The 27,393-nt window shown below is 51.6% G+C and overlaps 1 protein-coding gene across 8 annotated transcripts in view; it reads right to left on the reverse strand.

Moving 5' to 3' along the window:
• LOC135261301 (AP2-associated protein kinase 1-like) overlaps positions 1-27,393 on the reverse strand; it is a 46,262-nt gene that overhangs the window by 11,686 nt on the left and 7,183 nt on the right. For 2 of the 8 annotated variants that reach the window (XM_064347464.1, XM_064347471.1), the window contains 19 exons: positions 21,839-21,957; positions 20,757-20,865; positions 19,246-19,388; positions 18,762-18,883; positions 17,171-17,252; positions 16,733-16,865; positions 16,152-16,255; positions 15,300-15,379; positions 14,972-15,129; positions 14,043-14,251; positions 10,010-10,300; positions 8,715-8,908; positions 8,231-8,502; positions 7,546-7,650; positions 6,881-6,976; positions 3,509-3,613; positions 2,708-2,815; positions 906-1,085; positions 71-178 (listed from right to left, as the gene is read on the reverse strand). In XM_064347464.1, the coding sequence (XP_064203534.1) occupies positions 71-178; positions 906-1,085; positions 2,708-2,815; positions 3,509-3,613; positions 6,881-6,976; positions 7,546-7,650; positions 8,231-8,502; positions 8,715-8,908; positions 10,010-10,300; positions 14,043-14,251; positions 14,972-15,129; positions 15,300-15,379; positions 16,152-16,255; positions 16,733-16,865; positions 17,171-17,252; positions 18,762-18,883; positions 19,246-19,388; positions 20,757-20,865; positions 21,839-21,957 (2,718 nt within the window). The remainder of the gene's footprint in view (positions 1-70; positions 179-905; positions 1,086-2,707; positions 2,816-3,508; positions 3,614-6,880; positions 6,977-7,545; positions 7,651-8,230; positions 8,503-8,714; positions 8,909-10,009; positions 10,301-14,042; positions 14,252-14,971; positions 15,130-15,299; positions 15,380-16,151; positions 16,256-16,732; positions 16,866-17,170; positions 17,253-18,761; positions 18,884-19,245; positions 19,389-20,756; positions 20,866-21,838; positions 21,958-27,393) is intronic. The other 6 variants (XM_064347467.1, XM_064347472.1, XM_064347465.1 and 3 more) reach the window with 5 other exon arrangements.

The following is a 27,393-nucleotide window of genomic DNA, read 5'->3' on the forward strand; positions in this document are numbered from 1 at the left end:
ATGGGGCGGAGGGAGGGGGGGGGGTGGGAGGACCGCTCCCCTGCCGCCCTCTGCGTCCTGCTGGCCTTACCTTGGTTGGAGTTTTTGGAGATGAGCACGGGGATGGGGTCAAACTCGTCCTCAGTGCCCTTCTCCGCGCTCTCGGGCCTCTCAAAGCCCGAGATGAGGTAAGCAGAGTCTGCAGGGGGGGGAGGGGAGGGGAGGGGTGGGGGGCGGGGTTAGTGCGCTTCAGCACAGAAAGCTAAACAGCCAGAGCAGTCCAGGGTTACGGTGTTAGCGCAGCGCGATGCGTGCCGTTTGGATTTTGCCGGATTTCAATAATAAATTTAATTTATTTTTTTACAGTCAGAAACCAAGCCGGACCTGGTGATAATAATAAATACTCCTGTTTTCCGCGGCCAATAAGCTAAGCTCATTGTTGGACTATTTTTGAAGGTGGCGTTCAGTGATTTATACTGTGGATACGGCTTGCAACGGTGACATGTGGGCATGGCCTTCGATAACATATCTATATTTGGATGTGGCTGGCAGTAAGATATTGTAGACATGGACATCAGTGATATATAGCGGGTATGGCTTACAATGAGAGATTGTACATTGTACATAGGTGAGATCTGTGGGTGGGGCTGGCATTGAGATAAGTGGGCATGGCCTGCAATGAGGTTCGTGGTGGGCATGGTCAGCAGCCAGATACTGTATGCATGCTTAGCATGGAGATACTGGTGGGTGTGGCTAGCAGGGAAAGGTATTGTGGGGTATGGCTTTCAGTGAGATATTGTGAGCATGGTGTGGCTGAGAGATGCAGTCGTCTGTGATGTCATGGGGCTGTCTGTTGAGGGGGAGGGGAGGAGTCTGAGATTATGAATGAACAGAAAAGAGGCGGGGCCTGTGTAAAGGGGCCTTACCCGGTAGCTGCTGGGTGGCGCCGAGCGAGACAGGGGCAAATTCGTCCAGACAGGAGGCGGAGCCGGGAGGGGCAGCGGCAGAGGAAGAGGAGGGGGGTGTAGAGGCGGGAGGGGGCCCGGGGGTGGAGGGGTGAGAGAGCAGGGAGCAGCCCAGCAGAGAGTCCTCCCCAGCCATAGGGTCTGGAGCAGAGGACAGCGAGGAGGAGGCGCGGGGGAGAGCACAGCGGACGCAGGGCCAGGGGGACGGAGGGAGGGAAGGAGGGAGTGAGAAAGAAAAAGTAAAATAAGATGTTAGCTTGAAGCCGAAGAGAACGCAGTGAGCGTTAGTACACATGCAGACCCGGTCACCAGGAACGTCCCTAAGCGCTCTGAAAGCAGAACCCTCTCAGCCCGTCTCAGACCTTTACCATACTCAAAATGGCTGCGTTTCCATAGAGACGAGGGTGTGCGACAGGCTGAAGAACACAGACTTCCTGCATCCGTAGAGACCGCGCACCTGAGCCCGTAAACCTGGACCGCGCAGCAGGGACAGAGGGCAAATATGCCCTCTGTCTCTGCTGGCATTCTCATGGCGGTTCATCTGGCTCCGTCAAACTAGAGGCGCTCCAAACACAGGCCTGCCGACCTGATGCAGACCAACCACGAGAGACGAGCTCAACCAGCCACCTGTGGGTTCTGGGCGCCAGGGCAAAGATTCGGCAAGATTCAACAAGATTCCTCGGTGTCTTGTGCTCTGGCAACCGCCAAACGTCAGGCGGGAAACGCCCCGAAATCGCTGGGACTGCGGAGTCTGAAGAACGCAGGCCTGGTCTCACGAGGCGCAGCTCCACACAGCTGCTCTGCTGCATCAGGGGCCACGTAGCACAGGCCCAGCCTTTCATAAAACGGCCACACTGCCCAGCAGGTGCACTCCAGGCCACGGCTCTATACACACCTGGTGCTGCTGCCCCTCATGCCAGTCCTGACACCTGGGAGACCGGCCACCGTGAGCTCACCTGGACAGCATCCTTAAACAGCCGCCTTTTTCCAGAACACCGAGGTCCTAACCTGTCTCCTTAAATAAACGCAGACCGTCTGCCCTGAGCGCGCAGTCCAGACGCACTAAATGGCGGTAATAAATAAGCAAGCATGGGAATAATTTGTCTGGCACCGAATTATTAAACTGTTAGTGCTGATCCATCTCTCTCCGTAAGGTGCTTCATGGGAAGTGCCAAACTGCAATGTGCATGTCCCAGCGATGGCGTGTCCCAGCGATGGCGTGTCCCAGCGAGGCGGACGACTGCCCAGGGCACCTCATACAAATGCGCGGCAAGACGCAAGACCAGCATTCCCCATGCAGAATTATTCAGTAGAACCATGGGGAACGGTCCTGTACTTTACGGAGCTGCAGGGAGCTCCACTTCACACAGTCTGTCGGTCAGAGGGTGTTACTCAACATTTAACTGATCAAATCGAGCTGATGATCACACTCACTCCATTTGCTTTCACACATCTGAACTGGGAGAACACAAAAACCAGGAGACCCTTTGGCTTTCCAGGTCCAGAGTTGGGGACCTTTGCTGTAGAGGATCATCACACAGCTGACTGGACACCAGCAGCAGCAGCACCACCGCTCCACTACTCCAGCAGAAATACATAGAACTCATACCTTCATTTTCCACCAGCTAATCTACTGTACATCAGCTGATGAGGCTCTAATGGAGGAGGACCCCCAGCAGGTGTGCTGGCTGACTTTAATGAGCAGCCGGTAGAAGCTGCAGAAAGGGGAGGTGAGATGGGGGGGGGGGGGGGAGGACACTGACCTGGCACGACGGATGAGACCACGTCGGGCGGGGCCATGTGACGCTGGGCCTGGGGGGCCTCCAGCCCCGGGATCAGGGAATCCACAGCCATCTCCGCGTTACCTGCAGCTGAGAGAGAGAGGAGTGAGTGACAGGAGGAGGGTGGAGAGGCCTCACAGCATAACTGGCTCCAGCAGAAGAGGATGCGTGTGGCATGGTGGAACAGAAAGAATGATAGCGCAGCAGCGTGTATGTCAGGGGTGGGCAGTCCTGGAGGGCTGGTGTGCATGCAGGTTTCTGTTTCCACAAATTACCCTGGCTAAATGAGCTAATTGCCTGTATACACCAGCTAATTGGCTGTATATACCTTGTAGATTATATCACAGTGGAATGTTTCATACCGGACACAAGAAGTCTTTGGCTGTCATTTGTGCTCTTATCAAGAAATGTAGCTAAAATGTCAGATGGTGTAAATGTCAGGGATATTTAAGTAATTAAGGCCAGGAGCTGGCATGAACACCAGACAGAGACACGGCCCTCGTTGCCCACCTCTGGCGTTTGTGAACAGGACGTGACAAGACTGGCGGGAGCAAAACTGACTGAAAGAGGAAGCGGGTAGAAGGCTGGTGAGCGACAGGCAAATCCCAACACCCAGATAGACCCCGCCCCATCTTCACCACACACTGAAGGGCCGGGCTTTGACTGAGTCTCCCCACAAACGCAGACACAAAAGACACAGGGGGACGCGGTGCTAGCCGAACGACATGGAGGACGAGGTGGGCCACGATGGGTAGGGACACATGACAACACAACGTCTGTTACCGTTGCTGGAGCCCTCCGCGGAGCTACCGAAGGGGTCAGCCAGGGGTAAGAGGTCAGGGAGCAGCAGAGAGGTCTCTGGGGACTTCAGCCCCTCGATCAGCTTCTCTGTGAGCCGACCAATAGAGAGGAGGTGGAGGAGGAGGAGGAGGAGGCGAACAGGCAGGCAGAGAACAGAGGATGTGAGGAATGGTAGGGATTAAGGGAAGGGAGAAAGGAGGGTCAGTAAGAACAGAGCCAGATGAAGAAAGCAGGAAAAGGTAATGAAGAGAAACAGAGAGAAAGAGAGAGAAAACGACAAATTAGAGAAAGGCGAGCGAGAAGAAAGGTAACAGTCAAATATGAAGCAGAGTTAGGATACAGAGTTATGGTTTGTCTTGTGGAAAAAGTCGGGTTACTGTGAGTTACTGAAGAACACGAAAATGAAGAATAAAGAGGCCATCCCCTCTTCATTCAGACGGGATGGCCCACACCTGAAGTCTGATTGCACTGAGACTATTCTGATACCAGTGAACTCACTTATGTTCTCAGTGGAAAAAAAACATTTGCAAATGGTGAGGGGAACAAAAACAACCTGAAAACAGAATGCAGTGCATATTCACAAGGAGCAGGCGGATTCCAACTCATGTTTAATTTCATATTGCAAATTTGATAACGGCAGTAAATATTTAATTTGGCTATAGCTACCATTTCAATGCCAAACAAGTCCAACAGGAGGAGGAGTTTGTAGCAGGCATGCAATAAGGCAGCCCCTGCTGGACAAAAAGTATCATTACATAATGATGTCTGGAAAAATGAATTATATTTCAAGTCAAATCATGGCATCTATGATTGATTTAGTTTCACTTTGGTCTGAATCAGTAAGACCAGCCTGCAGTGTTCCAGACAGTCACCCTCATCTTGTTCCCTGACAAGTAATTTAATTTTGTGATGATCCTGCCCAACACCAAAGCCAAGTGCCTGGCTATCAAGGGCTGTTCGTCTGGCTTGTTCTCAGTGCTGGACATGGAGCGAGAGTCAGTGCATAGGAGTGAAGACATAGACTGAAAACGTGAGAGGCAGTCTCATTCCATGAGAGAATCAGCCAGACTCTGAGTTAGTTTCTTTCAGCATCATGCCAGGTCTGTCAGACACAATGTTAATTAGTGACAGACTACTTTTCCCAGAGTGCTCTCTCCTGCTAAAGAGCCCAGAATCCAGCATGCCTGGTGTTAACACAGCTGAATAAACCACAGAATTCTCACACAGCTCTTCCCTCTCTGCTTCTGCCTAGTAGCTCGCTGGTGCATGCTGGGAGAATGACCTTTGACAAATCTCAGATGACCTCAGTTTCTTTGCGAGAGATTATGCCAGAGGCAAAGTTTGACCAGGGTCACCTCTTGGGTAGTTGTATGAAGGAAAAACGGTTATTAGTGCTTCCAAAGGTTCAGGCTGCCAACCAGGTGCATGCATGTGAGTATCTTCCTAGCCACTTCCTCCTCTCCATACTTACAGTCCAGAAAGATGACTGGGGGCACAAGGAAAGGGAGGGGCAGGGATCTCAGAACATGGAACAGCACAGGTGTCCCCTTGCCCCTTTCACTGAAGGAGAAAGGTTATAGGTCACTGCCTGCATTACTGCCAGGGGTAACCCATAACTCTGCCCCCTGCTGCACGGAGGACCACATGGGCGATTCATCAAGCATGCACACACGCTTATACCGAGTACCAGTCAAATTTTGCCAAGATTGATATTGAATACTTTAAACACTAAGCCATTTCAGTGTGAAAGTCCATTTAAAATCTGGCCCATCCATGGTTCAATGTTGGCCATGGTTCATGGGCAAAAAGTAATTTGGCATTTAAAAAAGTCAATAAGGTTTCTAAAGTGCAGAACAAAGCAATTTGCATGCGTGTCACCAGCTCCCAGGAAGTGAGAAAGCTGCCACGTGTGTGTGCCAGGCTCTAAATGCTAGAGATCTTGCAGGTTTCCTTACAGATGGTACAACTGGGCACAAGGAGGCAGATAAACCAACATGGGAGTAAGCTAACACAAAACATTCTGTGCCATGTAGTGGCAATGTTATAACATTGAGAAAACATCCCAGTAATATTGTGAGAACATTTTGTGACTCCCCCACACTGGGTCAGTGCTGAGCTGCGAGGCTGCGCAGTGCCGCATCACTGCAGGCTTATCAGCGCCCAAAATACCGTCCGGCGTGTCCCCCCCACGCGTGCGCCGCCTGGGACTCATTAGCTCCAGAGAGGATTAGCCAGACCCCGCTTACATAAGAGTCTTAGCCACTCCCAGGAGGCCCCCCCCCCCCCTTCCCTCCCCAGGGGTCTGCCTGAGACGTTAAAAAAAAGCCGCCACCGCCGCTAGCTAATAACAAGCTGACAGGGGGACGCTCCCCCGGCGACCATTTTGAAAGAGCCGAAGCGTAGAGACAGACGACCGTGCGACTTCACAGTCGGGCCTCCGATTCCAAGCGTCGCGGTGTCTCAGAGGGTGACTCCCCCTCCGGGCGGGGGGGCCCCGAGCTTGCGGAGAGAGAGAGAGATCCCCGCCATGAATGGGAGTCTGTGTGAGAAGCGGCCATTCAGTGGCACGGAGCGGCAGGAACACTCCGCAGTGCAGCACAGCCAGGGTCTGTTCACACAGTCTGGTATTGGCTTGAGTGTAAGCATAAATGCAATACGCTTACACTTCAGTCTAATATGTAATATAATATCACACATACACGTATGAACGCACAATAAAGTTGCAGTACGTTTGTGGCAGATAGCTAAGCTGCAACAAGCTGCCTGAACAGTAGAGGGAGCAGTTTTTACGGCTGTTGTGTCGCTAGCATTTTTGCTGAGCTTCTCAGCGCAGATACCACGTGACTGTACTGACCAGCGGCAGACTGAAAGAGTAAAGACCGGAGGCAGGGGGTGATGAGATGTGAAATGGCATTAGCAGTCAGACCCGTGGTTATTGGAGTCAGCCCCATCCCGCTCCAACAAATCCAATTATGTCACCGATAGGCATCTTAACGCACATATTTTCATACCATGAACTGCTAAGCATAACAAATATGGGGTTCAAAATGACTGTATTTCTGAACCTGGAATATACCTTTTAAAAGGTTTCACCAGCTTATAGAGAAGACTGGTTTACTGCGCATTAACACCAACAGACCACGTTTTAAAATAAATGTGCATTGGGAAAGAGAAACAAACTGTACACAAGATATGAAAACTGATACAGAGGCGGAAGACCAACAAACGAACTCCCGCAGCATTGGCCACTTTGGGTGAGCAATGCATGATGGGGGAAAGAACCAGAGTCCAGGCAGGAGTTATGCTGCTCTCCTGGCAGGAACGGGGGGTGTGAACCTCTGCGGTGTCGCTTACCTGGGGTGTCTGAGAGGGACAGGGCGTTGAAGGGGTCCGGGACATTCAGCAGCGCTGCCCCCGAATCCAGACTCAGGATGTCAGCAGGTCTCTCAGCTGAGGTCACACACGCACACACACATACACACACACACGCACGCACACACACACACAGACACAAAAGACAGAGCAGAAACAGAACCGTATATAAGCTAAATGAAACGGCGAGAGAGCATAAATCTTGAAGCTAGCTGTAAACGCCGCGTCCAAGGCTCAGCCCAATATCTGTTAAATGTAGCCCCAGAGAGGGCGGGGGGGGGGGGGGGGGGGGGCTAATTGGCTGAGCTGCTTTTCACACAGCTGGAGTGAGATGTCAGGAAGCAGAACTGGACTCCAGCAGCTTCCCTTTCACCGAGCCGTCCATTTTACCGGGAACGGGAGGAGGGGAAAGGCATGATGGAGGGATGATGTTGACTCAAAAGACTGCAGAGGAAACGAGGGCAAACGAGGGGGGGGGGGCCTGGGGATGGAACCATACAGGAGAGGCTTGCGTGTCTGATAATTGTGGGAAACAAATGAAAGCAGATAGAGACCGAGGAGACATGCAGGAGGGAAGGAGAGAGAGATGGAGAACAGCAGCACTTGGCTCTGTGCAGGGGGAAAAGGGAACCGGACCGCGGGCTCACCGGGGGGCTGGGGGAACGTCTTGCCGGGGGCCAGGGCGGCGGGGGCCGGCTGCAGGCCCGGAATGAGGTTCTCCGTGGAGCCGCTCGCTCTCTCCGCGGCCTTGCCTGAGACACAGAGGAAGACAGACAGCGCTGATTCCGGAGGCAGCCATGAGCGTTTCCTTTTAATGGCGGGATAAGGATCTAAAATCACTGGCTCCATTTCTAAATTGCGCCCTGATTTATCCCCACCCCCCGCCCCCCCCGCCCCTCCCCACGCGAGAGCGGAGGAACTGCCACCCACCCACAAATCAACCGGCGAAACAGCCTTCCAGGTGCCCGCTTTGGCAGGGCCTCCGCTCATCAGAGAAGAAGCCGCGCTGTGTGCCAGCATTCATTAAGCCCGTACAGAGGGGGAGAGGCTGTGTGGACTCTGCCCTTCCCAGCGAGAAAAGCAGCAGCCATCACAGGGAACGCAAGATGTCCGTCCACACAGCCTTCGCCACCATGAAGACGCAGTCTCGACATTGGCTATATTGGCACTGTTAACCCCTTTCAGACAAGCAACCTTACTATCGGCCATTTTGGCTCTAATCTATTAACCCCTGCAGCCTTTTTGGCAGCCATTTTGGCTCTATTGACCTCTGACAGAGAAGCAGCCTTATTGGCCTTTACTGTTGACCTTTCCCCACAGAGAAAGACTTACTGTCGGCCAGCTTGGCAAAGTCCTTGTTGAGGAGCTCCTCGGCGGTGAGCTTGGAGAAATTGTCGTTGCCGAAGGGGTTCCAGGTGGGCTGGTCCTGGGGGCTGCGCAGGCCGGAGGCAGCTGCAGGGGTGGTGGAGGCAGCGGGGGAGGCGGAGGCAGTGGATGGGGAGGAGGCGGCGGCGGCGGCGGCGGCGGCAGCAGCAGAGTCGCCCGGTTGGTACACGCTTTGCTGGGAGGAGCACGGGGAGCCAGAGGGAGTGGTGCTAGCTGACCTGGGGGGACAGAGAGAAACCACAGTAAACATCCACAAGCAGCCTTCCCACATACCGAACCAAGTAGCAAATGAGACATCCTGTCGCACTGCATACAGTCTACTGTACTATATTCTCACAACGTTAAAGAGCAGCTGGCAGACATCTTTAAGTCACGTTAAATACACTGTTTGTCAGTGAAATGCCCCTGCTGCCCGCCCCCCTGCCCTCACTTGGACTTGTTGAGGCTGGCCTCGGCGGCGGCCGCCTGCAGCAGCTGCGTGGACTTGCTGACGGGCACCCCGAACACGGCGCTGTGCGTCACGTCGCTCAGGATGCGGCGGTGGCCCCCCCGCGGAGCGGCCTTCGGGGAGGACGGGGGCGTCAGCGAGCCCACCTTGTGGATCCCGCGGGCCGGAGCGATGGGCTGGAGGGGCAGAGAGCCAGTGGATGAGTGAAAGAGAGTGAGAGAGAGAAAGAGAGAGAGAGAGCTCAAGAATACCCAAAAATAGCACCAAGATAAAACGCCATTCCTGATGTGGTAAGTCATTAAATAGGAGGCAAAAGAAAATGATTCATATTAGACAGGACCCTAAAGAGACCAATGAAGGAAAGAAGAGTTAGTACAGGAGTGACCACCACCCAACAACAGCCCGGATTATGATTTTAAGGGGGTACATTCAATTCCAGTGCTTACTAACATAATCATTTCTACAGAGGGAGTCTTAAAAGCACCTTGGGTGGATTCTGATAAACAAAACTTAGCCAATCAAACAAGGGAGGGCAATAATAAATACAGTGCTGTTGCCAATTGTCACATCATTAGCACTTCATGGTAAACCAATACTGCATTTCCTGGGCAATTCTTTGAAATTTCCTTTGCCTGATAAGAAATAGTCTTTTTTTTTTTTGGGTCAGACCATGTGTTTTCCAGATAAAAACCCAAGGTACTTTTAACACCTGAGATTGAAAAAGACATTAAAGAATCTCCTCATTGCATGTATTCACCCTGTTTGCAAGCACATTCACAGCATTGCAAAGTGTCAGCGCAGTGTAGCTCTGAACTAGAATGCTTTCACAGCACCCCGTGAAATGTACTCCTCTTTTTCAAATTGACAAGTATACCTTTGAGGGATCTTACTGTAGTGGTTTCTCCCCCTTCGCTGACTGAAAGCCAATGCTTGGAAAGGGTCACTTATGTGGAGGTATAATTTGCAAAGTGCAGTGGACCTACGCATCTGAAGTTAATGCATTCAAATACTTGCTCCTTGACTTCCAGCAAGCTTCCATACCTATTTAAATTGAACATAGCCTGTTGGTTATGCTAAAGTACAGCATTAGCTCAAATGCAAACAGAGTGTACACATGTCTGGGAGGGCTCCTCCCCAGAGCTCCTGATGGGAGTGGAGAGAGACCCACTCCTCTCCTCTCTCCTCCTCTCCCCTCGTCCCCTCTCCTCTCCCCTCCTCTTCTCCACTCCACAGCTGCGTGGGCTGCAGAGCGCAGCCAGCTGCAACCTGGCTTTTACCGTCCGCTCAGACGCAGGTGCAGCAGCCGCAGGCTGGCCTGACGAGGGCTGTGGGGCGGAGCCTGATGCTCTGGGCAGGGTTGGGCTAGGCTGCTGCTGCTGGGAGGGTCCGGCCCCAGATCTTTCGGGGGCGGGGCCAGCCGCCGCGAGGACGGCCAGCTGCTGCGGCATTGGCTGCGCGGCCACGCCTGCGGCGGTCTGAGGGAGCGCGAAGGGCTGCTGCTGTATGTAGACGTTCTGCATCATCTGCTGCTGCTGCTGCAGTGCTGCTAGCTGCATGGCCTGGTAATGCTAGCACACAGAGACAGGCAGCAGAGTTACACAGCCCTGCTACTGCCATGCTACAGAGAGAGCTCACAGACAGGACAGCAGTTACACAGCCTTGATGCTGCCGGGCAACAGAGAGAGTTCACAGACAAAGGAGAGAGCAGAGTTACACAGCCCTGATGCTGCCATGCTACAGAGAGAGCTACAGACAGAGGTGGAAGGTTACACAGCACCGCTGCTGCCTGCTACAGAGAGAGCTCACAGACAGAGGAGTGAGAGCAGAGTTACACAGCCCTGATGCTGCCATGCTACAGAGAGAGCTCACAGACAGAGGAGTGAGAGCAGAGTTACACAGCCTTGATGCTGCCGGGCAACAGAGAGAGCTCACAGACAGAGGAGAGAGAGCAGAGTTACACAGCACTGCTGCTGCCGTGCTACAGACAGCTCACAGAGGAGAGGCAGCTACACAGCCCTGCTACTGCAGCGCTATAGAAAGAGCTCACAAACAGAGGAGAATAGAGAGCTCAATGAACAGAAAAGAGCTGGAAGGCTCCTCAAGAAACTGAAAGCCAAGATTTATAAATTGCTGAGAGCACACCTGCTCCAATCTGGCAGAGGGCGTCGGGTTTCGTACAAGTGTGTGGATTAGGCAGGCACGTGCCTGTACGCACACACACACACAAACACACACACACACACACACACACACACACACACACACACACACACACACACACACACACAACACACACAGTCTGCATCCTCGAGAGCTCGGATTACGACAGGCGGCAACGCGGCAGTAAAAATAGAAACATCAATGAGGCGGTGAGAATTTCGCAGTGAGAGATGCGCGGGCCGCCTCCTCCTCTCTCCTCCTCCGTGAGGGTCGGCCCGGCGTCGGGAGCGCGCGCCCCGCTTTTCTGCTGCGTCTGCCTTTCCGCCCCGCGCGGCCCGGGCGCTGGCGCTGCGACAGCGGCGATGGGCAGGGAGAGAGAGCGGCCGCGCTCAGACGGACTGAACACTGCGTCTGCCCCCGGCGCGTCTACCCCTCACCGGCCCGGTCAGCTCGCCGCTACGGTGCCGGGTGCGAGAGCCGCTCCGCGCCGCGAAGGCTAATGCAGGAGCCTCGCACTCGCCAGCAGAAATGGTCTTTGAAACGGTATCAGAAGCAGAGTGTAGAGCAGCACAATCGGGGAGTGCCTTGACGCACTACTCTGTACGGAGCACTATAAAAGGCTTACCGGATACATCAGCCTGTAACAAAGACCAATTCATGTCAGACGTAAAAGGCTGTCCACAGAATGAGGTATGCCAATTTCTGTATTCTCTTTGATCTGTGATTACTCACGGTGAAATTCAGCGCCACAATGCAAAAGTCCTTCCAACTTTCCCAGAGAGGAAATGACACGTAATAAGCTGGAAGTGATGGAGGAAGTGCAGAGATGTGTGACTCAGCGACAACAAATGCTGAAGAACACGCGGTCATGAGGGGTCCGAAGCACCTGATGAGCACCCCCGTGGATGACCTGTAATGGACTGTTCCGGAAAGAGTCAGCAATGCTGGGGGACACAGCGGGACACAGTAATGTACAGGAAAGAGGGAAGAGAGAATACACAAATCACAGCCGTATGAAAGCCAGGACGCTGAAACACACAAGTCTGGAAGAATAAAAAAAAAACAGAAATGCATGGGACTGCTTCCATAGATTTTCTTCATTCTGGAGAAGAAAAATAGTTACTTTCCATATCGCCTGAACTCCACTGTTCAGGTCTGAACACGGCCCATGTTCTTGGATAAGGCAGTGACGTTTCACATTTTATTTTCGAGATGAAGGCGGAGATGAGAGATAAGAGGTAACAGGAGGCCAGCCTTCCGGAAAAACACATTCATTGCGTAGAGAGGAGATGACACAGGGCAATTACCAGGAGCAGGAGAGAGATACGAGCCACTGGGCGAGAGACGAGAAAGGCAGAAAGGGAGCACATGACCCAAAACCCGAGGCACGTCTTTCTCAAATGAGAAAATTGGGGAAAAAAAGCACACGGGGCATCTCGGTGTCAGCTTATACTTTCTAAGGGGCGAGCAGAATGAAAAATATCGACCGAGTTTTAAACCTCTATGCCAGGCAGTCGGTCCGGAGTACATTCTACCCTACCCGCTGGGGAAAAATGGCAAAATGTCACTTTGACCCCATAACTGCACCATTATTTAAAAGGTTATAAATTGATTCTATGTATGTGTCTGAAAAGCAATTTGGAGGGACAACTGCTAGGTAGTTCTGTTCTTAAAGTTGTACTTTCGCCTGTGTTTTCCATTGCACACAATGTCCAGTGATCTTAAGTCCGGATCATTAAATTAGTTTACAATTTACAGTTCTCAATGAAAGCAAATCTGTGATCTTAACCAAATAAAAAACTAAATATAAGCTATTTTTAGTTTATTTACAAGTAATGTTGGCAAGCAGGTAACGACACATTTAGATATAGGCCTCTGCAAACAACAAACTGGATTATTTATCAGCTCTCTATATTGCTGTTGAGGCGTAACATAAATACCACTTTAAATTGGTTATTTCAGCATGCTTGTCTTTCTATTTCTGAAACAACAAACATTTGCCAGAAGGACTCTCAACCACCTTCCTTACTACCAGATTACAGTATTTTGGACTTAATGCACATTAACTGTACACAGATGGTGGGATCCTTATAAATTAATGCCGACCTTTAATTGCTTTGAGAATATAGTTTCCCATTTATGTTGCTCAGCTAAAAGGAATAAGCTATGTTCTGGCCTGGGGCATGCTTTGTGGGATCTATGGTTTAATGTTGCCTGTGCCTTTCTTCAATAGCCTGCAGTCTTATTACGCTGGCTATGAATCTCGCCAATCAAAATGCAACAAATCACTCAACGACCAACTAATTAAGATGATGGAAATATCTGCAGCTTTAAGAAGGTAGAAATGAATGAGGTTTAAACCAGAACCCAGAGAGAGAGAGAGACAAGAGAGAGAAGCAAACTGAAGGACAGCAGCTTAATATCATATTAATTCTGCCCCATTGACAGTCTCTTGCATCAGCTAAGACGTTGAATTTGAATACACTATATCAATCTTTCCAGAAATGACCAGTTGAAATTAATGTACAAGACCTTTTCATGAATTATGTATTTGGTCTTATTAAAAATTGCTATATTCAAATATCACCACAACCCACATCTTTTCAAAACCCATAAAACCCTGCAATAATCCTGACTGCTTCCACATATGAAAACCTATACTGACCATAACAAGCTGCTTGTGTAATCAATACTGCAACGATCCCATACCCAAAATCCCAGATGAAACACTGAAATGCTAAAGCATACATAGTTTTGGTCTAATTAGACTCTATGGACACCCCAGGCGGCCACTCTCCTGTATTTAATACTGTATTTAAACTGAGTATGAGAAGCTGAGGGCCAGATAACCACCTCTACCTGCAGAGCAGATCTACACATCAGCAAGTCAAGATAAAAACATATCAGAAAATGGGGCGGATGCTCTGTTACTGTATATTGATCCCTTTCACAACTGTTGGTCTCACACCAACATGTCAAGGAGACTTCTAGAACGACCCACAAGTCCATGACAAAGCACCCATTCACCATTCAAACAGACGTATAAAGGAGACAAAGGCCACACCCCTCACCCACCCAGCTTGCACACAGAGGATGCTCAAACCCTTCATGAGCATGTGTGCGTTCCAGTGGAGCGCAGGGGCTGCCTACCTGCTGCTGAGGATTGAAGAACGCTCCCGCTTGCTGCTTCATGAAGAGCTGCTGGTGCTGAGGCGTGGCTTGGGACTGGGGGGGAGGGGCTTGGGCAGGAGTCTGGGGCTGACTGGGCGTGGCCTGCTGCTGGGAAGCGGGAGTCTGCGGAGCTTGCGCCTTCTGTGATTGGATGTTGGCAGCTGGCTGGGCAGCGCCTAAGTTCACGCCTATTAAATATTTAACAAGAAAAGGTGGTTTTGGAAGCACTGTCATATTCACACACATAATTTCAACAAATCCCTGAATGTATACATATATTAATGTCTACATATTAAAAGCATATGTTTTTGTTTCCATGCATTCACAAATAACAAATATGTTATTTAAAATGTCATTTTGGTTTTTACCATTTTCACTGGCATTTTTTTGGATCTCTCTGCCTAGGAGGGCAATACTGATGACACAGTCCACTAACTGTGTGGTTTTTGGATCAGGGCCTAAGAGCAAGTCTAAGCCCAGTGAAGCTGGAACAGGATGAGCAGAACTGATTCCCAGCTCCCTGGCACAGGCTGTGGAACATCCAGGCTGGACAGGGAGGCGGAGCTCTCCCGTTAAAGGGGACCCGCCTCTCTTTAAGCCGGGGGAAAGGAGGGGCTCCAAGAGACCCTGTGAGTTAAAGGCCTGGCGTCTGGGTCTCAACATAAACCACTTAAAAGCTCCTTACAGATGGACAAATTCACAGGCCGGGATTAGCAAGCCATGCTGTGGCAGCCAAAGAATTATGCAGCCTGTCAAACTCAATGCTGGATGCTCTCTACAGCACGGGCAGTCACACACGAGGGACAGCAACTGCAACTTCAGACAGATTCCTTCATTGGCCGAGCGCCCTGCGACGCCAGCTGGAGGAGGAGGGACTGATTAGATACAGTATGGGGGGGGGGGCATACCGATTGGCTGAGCGGCCCCGGGGGCCATGTTGGCCCTCTTGCGTGGGGTGAGGGCGGGCTGAATGGGCAGGATGCCGGCGATGGGCTGGGACTGGCCCGCTTTGGGGCGCTGGCGCGGGGCGATGGACGTTTCGGTGGTGGGAATGGGGTCTGTTAGTCTAGAGGAGCAGGAAGACACAGATCTGAGAAGTCACGCAGTCAAAAGCGTGAGAAAATGACTTTTCACAACACAAGAGGTGCAATGTCATATTATCACCTATTTGTAACATGGAGTAAAAATACAAGTGGAAGACTGCTAGAGACATCTACATTTAAACCTGCTCATCACCTGGCTTTGGTCTGGCTCTTCTTAGCCACAGCTTCACTGGCTCTGATTGGCTCAGGGAGCTTTGCAGGAATAGGGGAATTCTGGGAAAACAAGAGACAGAAAACTAATATGATTCGATCTTGGACAAACCCAAAGATGACACTTTCAGCCTCAAACTGCTTTAAACAGCCTTATCAGTCAGTAAGGGTCAATCTAAAGGTTAGACTGCAAAAAATAATTTTCTGTATATCTAGAGACTTAACTTTCGCAGTTTGCATTCAGTTGAAGTACATGACAGTGGATTTTGCATTCACTGAAATAATCCATTTAAGTGAGATATTTATCCAATAACATACACTGGTTTCCAGGTCACCTTGATGCATTTCATACTAATTAATATGGTTACTAATTTACTAGCCTATATTTTGCTGCGTCGGCCATTAGCCGGGTGGACCGGATTCACTTTTATTGATATGAAGCTGGCCGATGGAAGGGAGCCAAATGGCCAACTTGTGTTGCGTTGTTTGCTCTATCATTACCTGCAGCACTTACATTATTAACGGTGTGTTTCTGTGAGAGCACACAAGCTCAAAGCTGTGGGTCTCTGCATTCCCTTCCCTCCAAAGACCCATTTCAGGTGAGGAAAAACCCAGGGCTGGTTTATATTTGAACATCTTACCATGGCTTTATTTCCAGTATACATCCACCTCATTCAAACTTATACCAGACCGCACTCAGCTATTTTAGTTAAGGACACAAAGAGCGCTCAGTTGTAATTATGGATTCAAATCAGACTTATGACTCTGTAAACTGAATAATTAAGAGCAGGATCTGGCAGGAAACTCAGAAACGAGGCTGAGAAGGGGAACTCACATGAACGTTCTGAACAGGGCAATCCCGCCGGGCCAGTTTGAAGGAGAAGTAGGACACCTGGTAGATATCTGGTCTCTTATCAGGGTCCGGCTCAAGCATGTAACCTTTCAAAGAGAAAAAGAGAGAGAGTGCAACAAGGGAGTGAATATATCATTATAAAAATAGTCCAAGTCCAAGAATTGCTCTAGCATAAAAAAAAGAATTATGTCATGGAATTATAGAACACAATCATACAGAAAGGAGTGAACTAGGAGTACCCAAAGAAGAGAAGGGAAACAGTTAAAAAAAGAGCCATATCATTGCATCAAAAAATAACAAGAGCAAGAGACTGTAAAGAGACAATGGCAGTCAGCCAGAGAGTTAATTCAAATGGATAGACATGAATTGAGGGACAGTGAGACAGGGGGTTAGACAGATGGAGAAACAGTGAAACAGTGAGTTAGACAGTGAAACAGTGAGACAGTGAGTTAGACAGTGAAACAGTGAGACAGTGAGTTAGACAGTGAAACAGTGAGACAGTGTGCCAGACACAGGGCCGGTAAAATGAGGAAGAGAGCGCAGGCATAATCAGGGACACTCACGGATGAGGCAGTGCATGTCCTGTGAGTAGCGGGAGTTGTCTGGAATGGTGAAGCTGCCGTCACAGATGGCCACCTGGCTCTCTCCGAAGGGCAAAGTGAAGTAGCACAGCTTATACAGCAAGCAGCCCATGGCCTACAACAGAGACACACAGGAGGGACAACAGTACAGTCACCAACAGGCTCAACTACTGTAATGTACATTCAGATAAAAAGATAAGGAGCCTCAGTGGAGGTTTCTGCACTGGGAAGAGCTTGTTCCTCTAGGTCAACGGTTCCCAAACTTCTCCTCAGGAACGCCCAGCCAGAACCAAGTATTTGATGAGTTCCACATTAAGCACACCTGATGCAACTAATGAAGCCCTTGATTAGTTGTATCTGGTGCACTTGAGATAGGGAAAAAAGGGAAGAAGTAGCAGTGCTATGGCATGGTGTCCTCACCCAGATGTCAGCCTTGGTGGTGATGACTTTGCCGCTGTAGAGGTTGACCATCTCAGGGGCTCGGTATGACAGGGTGGTGTATCTGTGAAACAGGCCAATCAAAGGGGGACTTGTGAGGAAAGTGACCAACCAACCGGAGCCTGTTACTGATATGCATTCACCCAGCTGCAAACATACCTCACATACAAGAGCATATACCTCAAATGACATCTTTGAGTTTTCATGCAAAAAAGTGCAAAATGTTAACCATGAATCAAAAATATTTTTCTATTGATTCCCTGATCATTTTGTGAGAAGTCGTAAACGATAAAAAACATTTGTCCACTTTGTACTTGCGTACTTCGGCGCAGTGTCCGCACAACAAATAGGCCATTTGCAATCTCAGCATTTCTTTGTGTTCTGCAAGGGCATCCGGCTCTATGACGCAGCGAGGCAGTCCAATTCCGTGTTGATATTCAGTTCGCACGCACCCACGGCAAACAGTACTTCACGGCTTATCTTAAAGGTGCGGTGTCAGTTTTAATTCGCATGGGATCTAAAGGCGGTGAGCCGTGCGTGAGGATGATGAAGACAGGCCCGTGTAGGATGTTCCTCAGCTCACAGGAAACGAGGCCAATGACGAGAGGGCGAAGGCGCTTCTACGCTGACGCCTCGATCGATAGCGTAGCGCTCGCGTCAGGCAGGAGAGCTCGTTAAATGCGTTCCTGCGCCTTCAGATGTTTGTCTGCTGGGGGCCAATTACGAGACGTGCTCAGACATACGTATCTGTACAAACACCTCCCAACAGCCCAGCGGGCGAGAACCATGGTCAAGGTAACAGCGAAATAACCTCAGACTTACCATAAATTAATAAATAAACTGTCAGAGCAGACAGCAAACTCTGTCAGCAGTAAACTTTTCATTTCATTCTTCTTGACGGAACATCCTGTGACACTGTCACTCACTGAAAAAAGCATGTTCTTCCGCTATTCGAAGTCCATAAAGGAAAATCCATTATCAAGAGAGAAGCGCAGACTCATCCTTCAACCTTCTGTCTAAGGCTGTACAACAGTTGCTCCATCAAATTGTTGTTGTCTCCATGGTTACATTCGGTTTTTTAGACGTTACTAAAAACCTTAAGCACGTTAGAAGTTCACAGGTAAAGCTATTTTCCAGCTTTGAAGGGAGTGTTTACCCTGTGTGACACCAGATCCTTGATGCTGTCATTTTGCAGAGTGTGGGGGGGGGGTTAGCTTAATGTGACTCAGAGTTCCTACGCAGTTCTTCCACAAACTGCAGTGCATTTTTTCACACAAGTTTGCTTTCGATTATAAACTTAAACAGAAAAGCGTCTCAACCCACACTTATCAGTTGGTGCAAAAAGGTCAAAACAACTAGCCTAGCCTTCACACGCAGTCAGTGCCTCACTGACGTGAACCAATCGCAAACTTTTAATAGACAAAGCAATGTTTTTTTGTCTATGTGGAAGGTGGTCCCGCCCATTATGGGATTTGTGAAGCCTTAAGTCCCTTCTGCTCCTCTAAGGAAAAAGGGGAGTTCAGTCCCTTCTCGCTTTTCTCTCTCCTCCGTGGATATCAGAGCACACACTCACTTCTTTATCTCCTCATCCACCACCGGCACACCCTCACTCTGCGGGTTCTGGAACTTGTTGGTGGCGCTGCCAAAATCGCACAGCACATAGTGGCCTCGGTCATGGAGCAGGATGTTCTCCACCTGAGAGAGAGAGAGAGCGAGAGAGAGAAGGACAGAGAGACGAAAACAAGCAGAAAGAGAGAGGGCGGGGGGGAGTGGGGGGGAGAGAGTGGGCGGGGGGGGCAGAGAGCGAGAGATCAATATCTGGATATGCTCCAATTCCATGACTATGTTTATCTTAAAATTCATAGACCACACAAACATTTTTTGCAATGAACTTTAATAATGTATGTTAGACATCTACAGGTCATAGGCTCTCACAGTCTGACATACTACACAGATCTGAGGTTAGATCTGAGGTATGTCTCTGTAGTATGGAAGGCAGCGCTCATGTGAGTGGGTGAGCGGGTGAGTGGGCAGGGAAGCCGAGCGTAAGCGCGTACTTTGAGGTCGCGGTGGACGATGGGGGTCTTGCACTGGTGGAGCCGGGCCACCGCCTCGCAGGTGTCACAGAAGATCTGCAGCACCTCGGCCTCCGTGAAGCCCGTCTGCAGCCGCTGGTTCATCAGATTCACCACCTGCCCGCCTGCAGGGGACACGCAGACACACAGGCGTGTTACACAGGTACACACAGGCGCGTTACACAGGCACACACAGGCGCGTTACACAGGCACATGCATACATACACACACACACACACACACAGGCGCGTTACACAGGCACACACAGGCGCGCTACACAGGCACACACACAGGCGGGTTACACAGGCACACACACACACACACACACACACACACACACAGGCACGTTACACAGGCACATGCATACATACACAAACACACACACACAGGCGCGTTACACAGGCGCACACGCACACACACACACACAGGCACGTTACACACACACACACACACACACACACACACAGGCGCGTTACACAGGCACATGCATACATACACACACACACACACACACACACACAGGCGCATTACACAGGCACACACAGGCGCGTTACACACACACACACACACAGGCGCGTTACATACACACACACACACACACAGGCACGTTACACACACACACACACACACAGGCGCGTTACACAGGCACACACAGGCGCGTTACACACACACACACACACACACACACACACAGGCACGTTCAACACACACACACACGCGTTACACAGGCACACACACACAGGCACGTTACACACACACACACACACACACACACACACACAGGCACGTTACACACACACACACACACAGGCACGTTACACACACACACACACATACGCACAGCAAGCTAAGCCTACGCACGTACACACACTCACGCACGCACGCACAGAGACACACACACACACACACACACACAGAGCAAGCAAAGCATACCATGTACACTTATGTGACACATCAGTTTCAAATATCTTCAGGCCCCTGCAAACTCTACGCAGAAACCTGCCGCAGCCAATAATCACACAGTGTCAGTGATCACCGAAGGCTGGTGGCTCTGTGGGGGGAGGGGGGACCTGACTTTTCTGAGCCAATAAAACAAAAGCTCATCAGAGCAAGAGGCCCTGTGGTGATTCCATTTAAGCGTTCGCACTAAAGGTGCACGCCATAGATTAATGAGCACACAGGCCACACACTCACAACTCTCAGCTGTCAGAGAGTGGCCCAGCTCAAATTACAGAAAAGAGGAAGATAAGGATGCACACAGCTGCTGAGGCATCAAAAATGAAGAGAAGGCCTTTTCAGAGAATTATGGAGATTTCTGAGGAAATTATTAGCCGACTGACCAACAGGCAGACTAGCAGACATACAGACACAGACAGACTCGCAGACATACAGACACAGACAGACTCGCAGATATACAGACACAGACAGACTCGCAGACATACAGACACAGACAGACGCAGACACACAGACCAAACGGACACAGGCAGACTCACCGCGGCAGAAGTCCATGAGGATGAGCACTTCCCACACGTCTCCCGCTCCCACCGCCGTGATGCTGGAGTCCAGGAAGCCCACAATGTTTTTGTGGCCCACCAGGTCCCTCTGTGCACACACACACACACACACACACACACATTAGGCCTGTGAACACACTCCTCTATCCCATCTTCACTGCCTGCAGGCTGCAGTATTAGCCGTGAGGAGCACTCCCTTCAGCTGCATGCTGAACGCACTCCAGCCCCCGGCCCAACAGTGCGAGCCTCTGTTCTGCAGCTCAGCACGTGTGCATGCGCGAGGCACGCAGCCAGCACCTGCCAGGGGACTGATAATAATAATTATAACCACGGCAACAATGACTCCGGAACACGGACCGGGGCCTGCCAGAGCCAGTGAGCTGGCAGAATGACTTCAGCACTGGGGTTACTGGGAGGGTGGGGCTAACAGTCAGTACTACACTCCCATCCCCCACTGGTTACTAAATCCAACTGCGCAAAGGGTCTGAGACGCATTGTAAACTGTCACCCCCTATTTAAAACTAGAATCTCAATTCCAAGCAAGGATAACAAATTCAGCTAAACTGCAATCTGTGACAAGAATTTATTCATGTGAAACCAGAACGAACTATTCACAGTGGCACGACTGGCTCTGCCTTTCTCCTGCCCGGCAAAGCTAAAGCACCGTGAAAATAAGACAGCGGATCAAACCGAGAGGGCCCAGCGACTCGTTCAGACACACCTATTCATGGACCAGTGCCTCTCCCCTCTCCTGCAGTCTGCAAAATAAGAGGGGTTTTTTTTGTTTGTTATTCTGTGTCAGAGTCATAAAGGATTGTGCTCCTGCTCTCCCACAGTGCAGTCAAGGGAAAGTGGCGTGTGAAGACGCGGCCGGCGCAGTCACAGTCGGTGGTGCTTGGCGTTCGGTGCGCCATGTTCGTCAAAAATAGAACGTGTTGATGGGCGAATGGGCAAAAGGAGGGCGGGCTTTCCACCTTCATTACGTCAGACCGCAACGCGCGCCTTTCTAAGCGCGGTCTGACGCGGTCAGCTTTGGTCGCCAGGGACGCACGGGCGCTCACCATGATCTGGATCTCCCGCTTGCACACCTGCAGGTCGTGCTCGTTGTTGACGTACATCCTCTTCAGGGCGCAGCGCACGCCCTGGTGAGTCCGCACCAGGAACACGATGGCAAAGCCTCCTGCGGGGGGGTAGTAGAGAGAGAGAGAGAGGGACAGAGACGGGGAAAGAGAGGAAGAGAGAGAGGGGGGACAGGAGAGGGAAAGAGACAGAGAAGGGGAAAAGAGAGGGAGAGACAGTGAGAGCAAGAGAGAGTGTGAGAGTAAGAAAGAGAAAGAAATGGGGAAAAGAGAGGGGGAGTGAGACAGAGAGAGGGAGAAACAGAGGGATGGGACAGAGAAAATTGGAAATGGGTGTGAACAAGAGGGAGTGAGAAAAGGGGGTGAGAGAGGGTGGTGTGGGGGGTGTGAAAGAGAAAGGGAGAGGTTGATAGTGAGAGCGAGGGTGTGGGGTGAGAGAGGGGGGCAGGTAATGAGAGAGAAAAAGAGAGGGAGGGGGAAGATGAAGAGAGAGAGAGGTGGAAAGAAAAGTGAGAATCCACCGCCGTCAACACCGAGCCTCTTCCGAGAAAAACATCCGCCAGGTTAGACGGCGAGACGCACGCCTGACAGACACCAGCACACATCGCCCATCGAGGCGTGCAGCGGGCACGTTACCGCCAACACCGCTCAGAGATTTACAGTTCCTTACCGCTACAAACCCTCTCCACCAAACCAGAAAAGCGTACCAAAATAAAACCGGCTGAACCCCTGCAGGACTCCTCTGGTCCCGTGCTCAAACCACTGACTGTCATGTAATGGCCAATAAAAAAAGTGGCAAGTGATTCACGTGCTCGTTATTTCTGGGGATTTAGGCTCTGTTGAGCCGATCTACTGAGCTGTCCTGGCACCGGCCCGTCGGTTCCAGATGAACAGAAACGGGTCGGCTGCCGGAGAACTCGAGACGGACGGCGCCGCGGCTCCAGATCGCCGTTGTAACGGTGACAATATTGCCGTCGTCTCCGCGATAAATCGCCGGCGAACGCGTGCGCTCCATTTCGTTTCCGACGCGGTTTATCTCGTTCTGACGCGTCGGTGCACCCGTGCATCACTCGCTCGCAGGCGCCTCGTACCGTAGCACGGCGACGTCGCCGTCGCCACCCACGCAGCCCCAGACACGCCGGGAGACGCGCAGGCCACGCATCCGCTGCATGGCGACGCAGAGCGTATCTGCGCAGCTCTGATGCAGCCTTTGTGAGCGGCGCGTCGCTCCCCTGCGGGCTAATGCAGGCGGCGGCTATGCGATGCGGGATGCTAGCGGCCGCTAAAACAGCATACATCATGTCGGAAAGGCGAAGACGCGCAGCGGGGTCGCGTCTCTGGCGCCGGAGGGGAGCTGCTCAGCCGTTCCTGGGTGTATGGAAAACGCCCCGCTCACCGCCCGTTACTGCGGGGTGTTTTTTTCAGTGGACGGCTGTACTGGCGAGAGGCCAGCGGCCTTTGTGCTCCCCCCTCCCGATGATCGCCCTGAGGCCTGCCACCCCCCCCGCCCCGCCACGCCACCTCCCCTCCCCTTCCCGCTGGGCGCTTTATCAGGCATGACCGGGGCAGCCTGCCCATGACCCCGAACTACAGATGGTCCACGGCCCGGTCACAGCTATCTGATCCCCGCATATGGGTCCATCATGTACACACGCACACACAGAGACACACAGAGACACACATACGCATGCACACACTCACTCACACAAAAAAAACAGACACGCTGACCCCCAGTCACGCAACTGTAGTCACAGCCCTGGGAAGGCATGCTGCAAAATCTGTTTTCAGTCAAAAGCTAGTGAAAGCCCTGATAAAGGCTGGCTTAAAATAGCACACCGAGTCAGAGGGAAGAGAGAAGAGGGCTGCAGATGCTGGTACTGTGCATGCTACTCCAACAGAGACACAGACACTGTGCATGCTACTCCAACAGGGACACAGACACTGTGCATGCTACTCCAACAGGGACACAGACACTGTGCATGCTACTCTAACAGGGACCCAGACACTGTGCATGCTACTCCAACAGGGACCCAGACACTGTGCATGCTACTCCAACAGGGACCCAGACACTGTGCATGCTACTCCAACAGGGACACAGACACTGTGCATGCTACTCCAACAGGGACACAGACACTGTGCATGCTACTCCAACAGGGACACAGACACTGTGCATGCTACTCCAACAGGGACACAGACACTGTGCATGCTACTCCAACAGGGACACAGACACTGTGCATGCTACTCCAACAGGGACACAGACACTGTGCATGCTACTCCAACAGGGACACAGACACTGTGCATGCTACTCCAACAGGGACACAGACACTGTGCATGCTACTCCAACAGGGACACAGACACAGGGACACAGACACTGTGCATGCTACTCCAACAGGGACACAGACACTGTGCATGCTACTCCAACAGGGACACAGACACTGTGCATGCTACTCCAACAGGGACACAGACACTGTGCATGCTACTCCAACAGGGACACAGACACTGTGCATGCTACTCCAACAGGGACACAGACACTGTGCATGCTACTCCAACAGGGACACAGACACTGTGCATGCTACTCCAACAGGGACACAGACAAGGGACACAGACACTGTGCATGCTACTCCAACAGGGACACAGACACTGTGCATGCTACTCCAACAGGGACACAGACACTGTGCATGCTACGCCAACAGGGACACAGACACTGTGCATGCTACTCCAACAGGGACACAGACACTGTGCATGCTACTCCAACAGGGACACAGACACTGTGCATGCTACTCCAACAGGGACACAGACACTGTGCATGCTACTCCAACAGGGACACAGATATTGTGCATGCTACTCCAACAGGGACACAGACACTGTGCATGCTACTCCAACAGGGACACAGACACTGTGCATGCTACTCCAACAGGGACACAGACACTGTGCATGCTACTCCAACAGGGACACAGACACTGTGCATGCTACTCCAACAGGGACACAGACACTGTGCATGCTATTCAAACAGGGACGCATGTACTATGTATGCTATTCTAGCGGGGACGCAAGTACTGTGCATGTTATTCCAATGGGGACACAGACACTGTGCATGCTACTCCAACAGGGACACAGATATTGTGCATGCTACTCCAACAGGGACACAGATATTGTGCATGCTATTACAATGGGGATGTAGGTACAGTGCATGCTACTCTAGCCAGTCAGGAGCTCTATGCTGACAGGGTGGGGCTTCATGCAGCTACATGCTCATCACACACACCCAAATCTGGGCTGCCGTTACTACCTCACAGGGACATACACACACACACACACACACATACAAACAACTGTACACAAATAAGTACACAAACCATGCTTGGGCGCTATTGCCATACATCAAAGTACCTTGCAGTGAAGCCTAGCATGTTTGAAACAAAACTAAAATGATTCATCTCCTCCGCACAAACTAAACAAGATGAAAAGATAGCATCATGGCTACAATGGCATTCGTTGTGGTTAGGAGGTGCAGGAAGTGGAACGTGTTTGCTACCGTCGCTTCCTGTGCAGCACGCTGGAGAAAGGCGAGGACTCGGCTGAGGGCGTGTCCTCGCTGCCGCACACACAGGGTGTGCGGAACCAGCTGAGCCTGATTGGCACGGTCCCTTTAACTCAGCCGATGGGCGAGGAGCTCGGTTTGACGGGACTGTGGAGACTAGCTGTGGGCTCTGCAGCAACATTAGCGATGACAGAACAACATTCCAGGACAGGGCGGTCGCCTCAAAGATTCTGCGCCTGTTTGCATGTGCACGCATGTGTGTTTGTGTGTGCATCCTTTTGTGTACGGTACACTTGTTTGTGTGAGCACGCGTGTTTGTGTGAGCACGCGTGTTTGTGTGAGCACGCGTGTTTGTGTGAGCACGCGTGTTTGTGTATGCGCACGTGCCTGTCTGCACCCCAGCGCAGCGCAGCAGTGAGCGCGTGAGCGGCCCGACACGCTGGCATGCCGTAGCGCTGTCGGCTCCGCGGCGACCGCGCCGGCTGGGCTCACACAGGCACCGCGGGCCGCCGAGCGAGCAGACAGATATGGGGCGGGATGATATTTCGGTAATCCGCTGGGGACTGACTCTGCGCCCTCGCGCTCTCCCCGACGCTGCCGCTGCTGCTGCTGCTTTAAAGGCGCAGGTGCTCAGGAGATACGGCACACCTGCCGGTCCTGCCAGAGCGGGGAGCCTTCAGGCTCGCACACAGACCAGAGAGTGTTCCAGCACTTTCTCTCCTGAAGACCTGGAAGCAGGCTGACTCTTTTCCACTGTGGAAAAACAGGCTTGTGCCATTCTGAGGATGCACACACCAGGCAAACAGAAGAGCGAATGGACAGAAGATTCCGTGGCAGACGTAGAGGCCTGCAGTACAGTCATGACTGGGTGTATGGAAAATCTGATGGAAAATTGGGCATGGGCACTGTGGTAGATCACCTGTCACCCACATGTTGAAGCGCTCAGTACACCACATAGACTTTTCCGTAAAGCAGTGGTTCCCAAACCTCTCCTCAGGAACCCCCATCCAGGTCCAGCTATTTAATGTGCTCCAACACAAGCACACCTGATATAACCAATCAAGGGCTTGAGGAGAGGTTCGGGAACCACCGCTCTAAATGAACTCCCACAATGCCTTGCGTGCGTGGACTGTCAATTCAGGACCATTGGAGGCCCTAAAAGGTTTTCCCACAGACACGCGGTTGAGGGGTGTGGGATTATGCACACAGCACGCTTCCTCGCAGCTCGGAGGCGAGCAGCGCATCTAACCCTGCGGCTGCAGCGAGACTCGAGAGGCTCAATCCCATTACCGCAGCCAGGCCACTGGACCGGCACGTGTTCCGTGTGCGTTACTGCGCCTGTTTATCACACGTACAGGTGAAGACCACAGTTCACATTTGGACTCTCCTTTTTATCGTAGCCTAACATCTCAGGTCATTTGGGAAAATGTGTCTGCGTGCATATACGCACGCACGCACGCACGCACGCACGCACACTGGGTGGGGTGTATTCTGGATTGTCTCAGCCTGCGCTCTGTATCCTAATCCTACAGCGCCTGCGTGAAATTAAAGATCAGTTACGCTGGAGGTTGGACGCCAACAGGAAGCTTCTCATCCTGCAGAAGTGTCAACAACAACGGCAGAAATAACCCATCTTCACAGCACTGAGCCAGGATAATACCCCCCCACACAGACACGTGTACACACACACACACAGACACACACTCTCGCTCTCTAACACACACACACACGCTCTCTCACTCTCACGCACACATGCATGCACACACACACACACACACACACACACACACACACACTCGCGCTCTCTCGCTGTCTCTCTCACACACACACACGCGCACACACATGCACACACACCCACCCCGCCAGTGTAACAGTGCATATCCGTCAGGGCAGTGATGGGATTTACGCGGCGTCCTACGCTATAAATAAGCCCACTATTCCCAGCGCACCGCTCACGGCGGCGGTCGCTACGTAATGGCGAGGCTAAGGGGAGGAT

The sequence above is a fragment of the Anguilla rostrata genome, chromosome 8 (genome assembly GCF_018555375.3).
Source record: "Anguilla rostrata isolate EN2019 chromosome 8, ASM1855537v3, whole genome shotgun sequence".
Classification (NCBI taxonomy): Eukaryota; Metazoa; Chordata; class Actinopteri; order Anguilliformes; family Anguillidae; genus Anguilla; species Anguilla rostrata.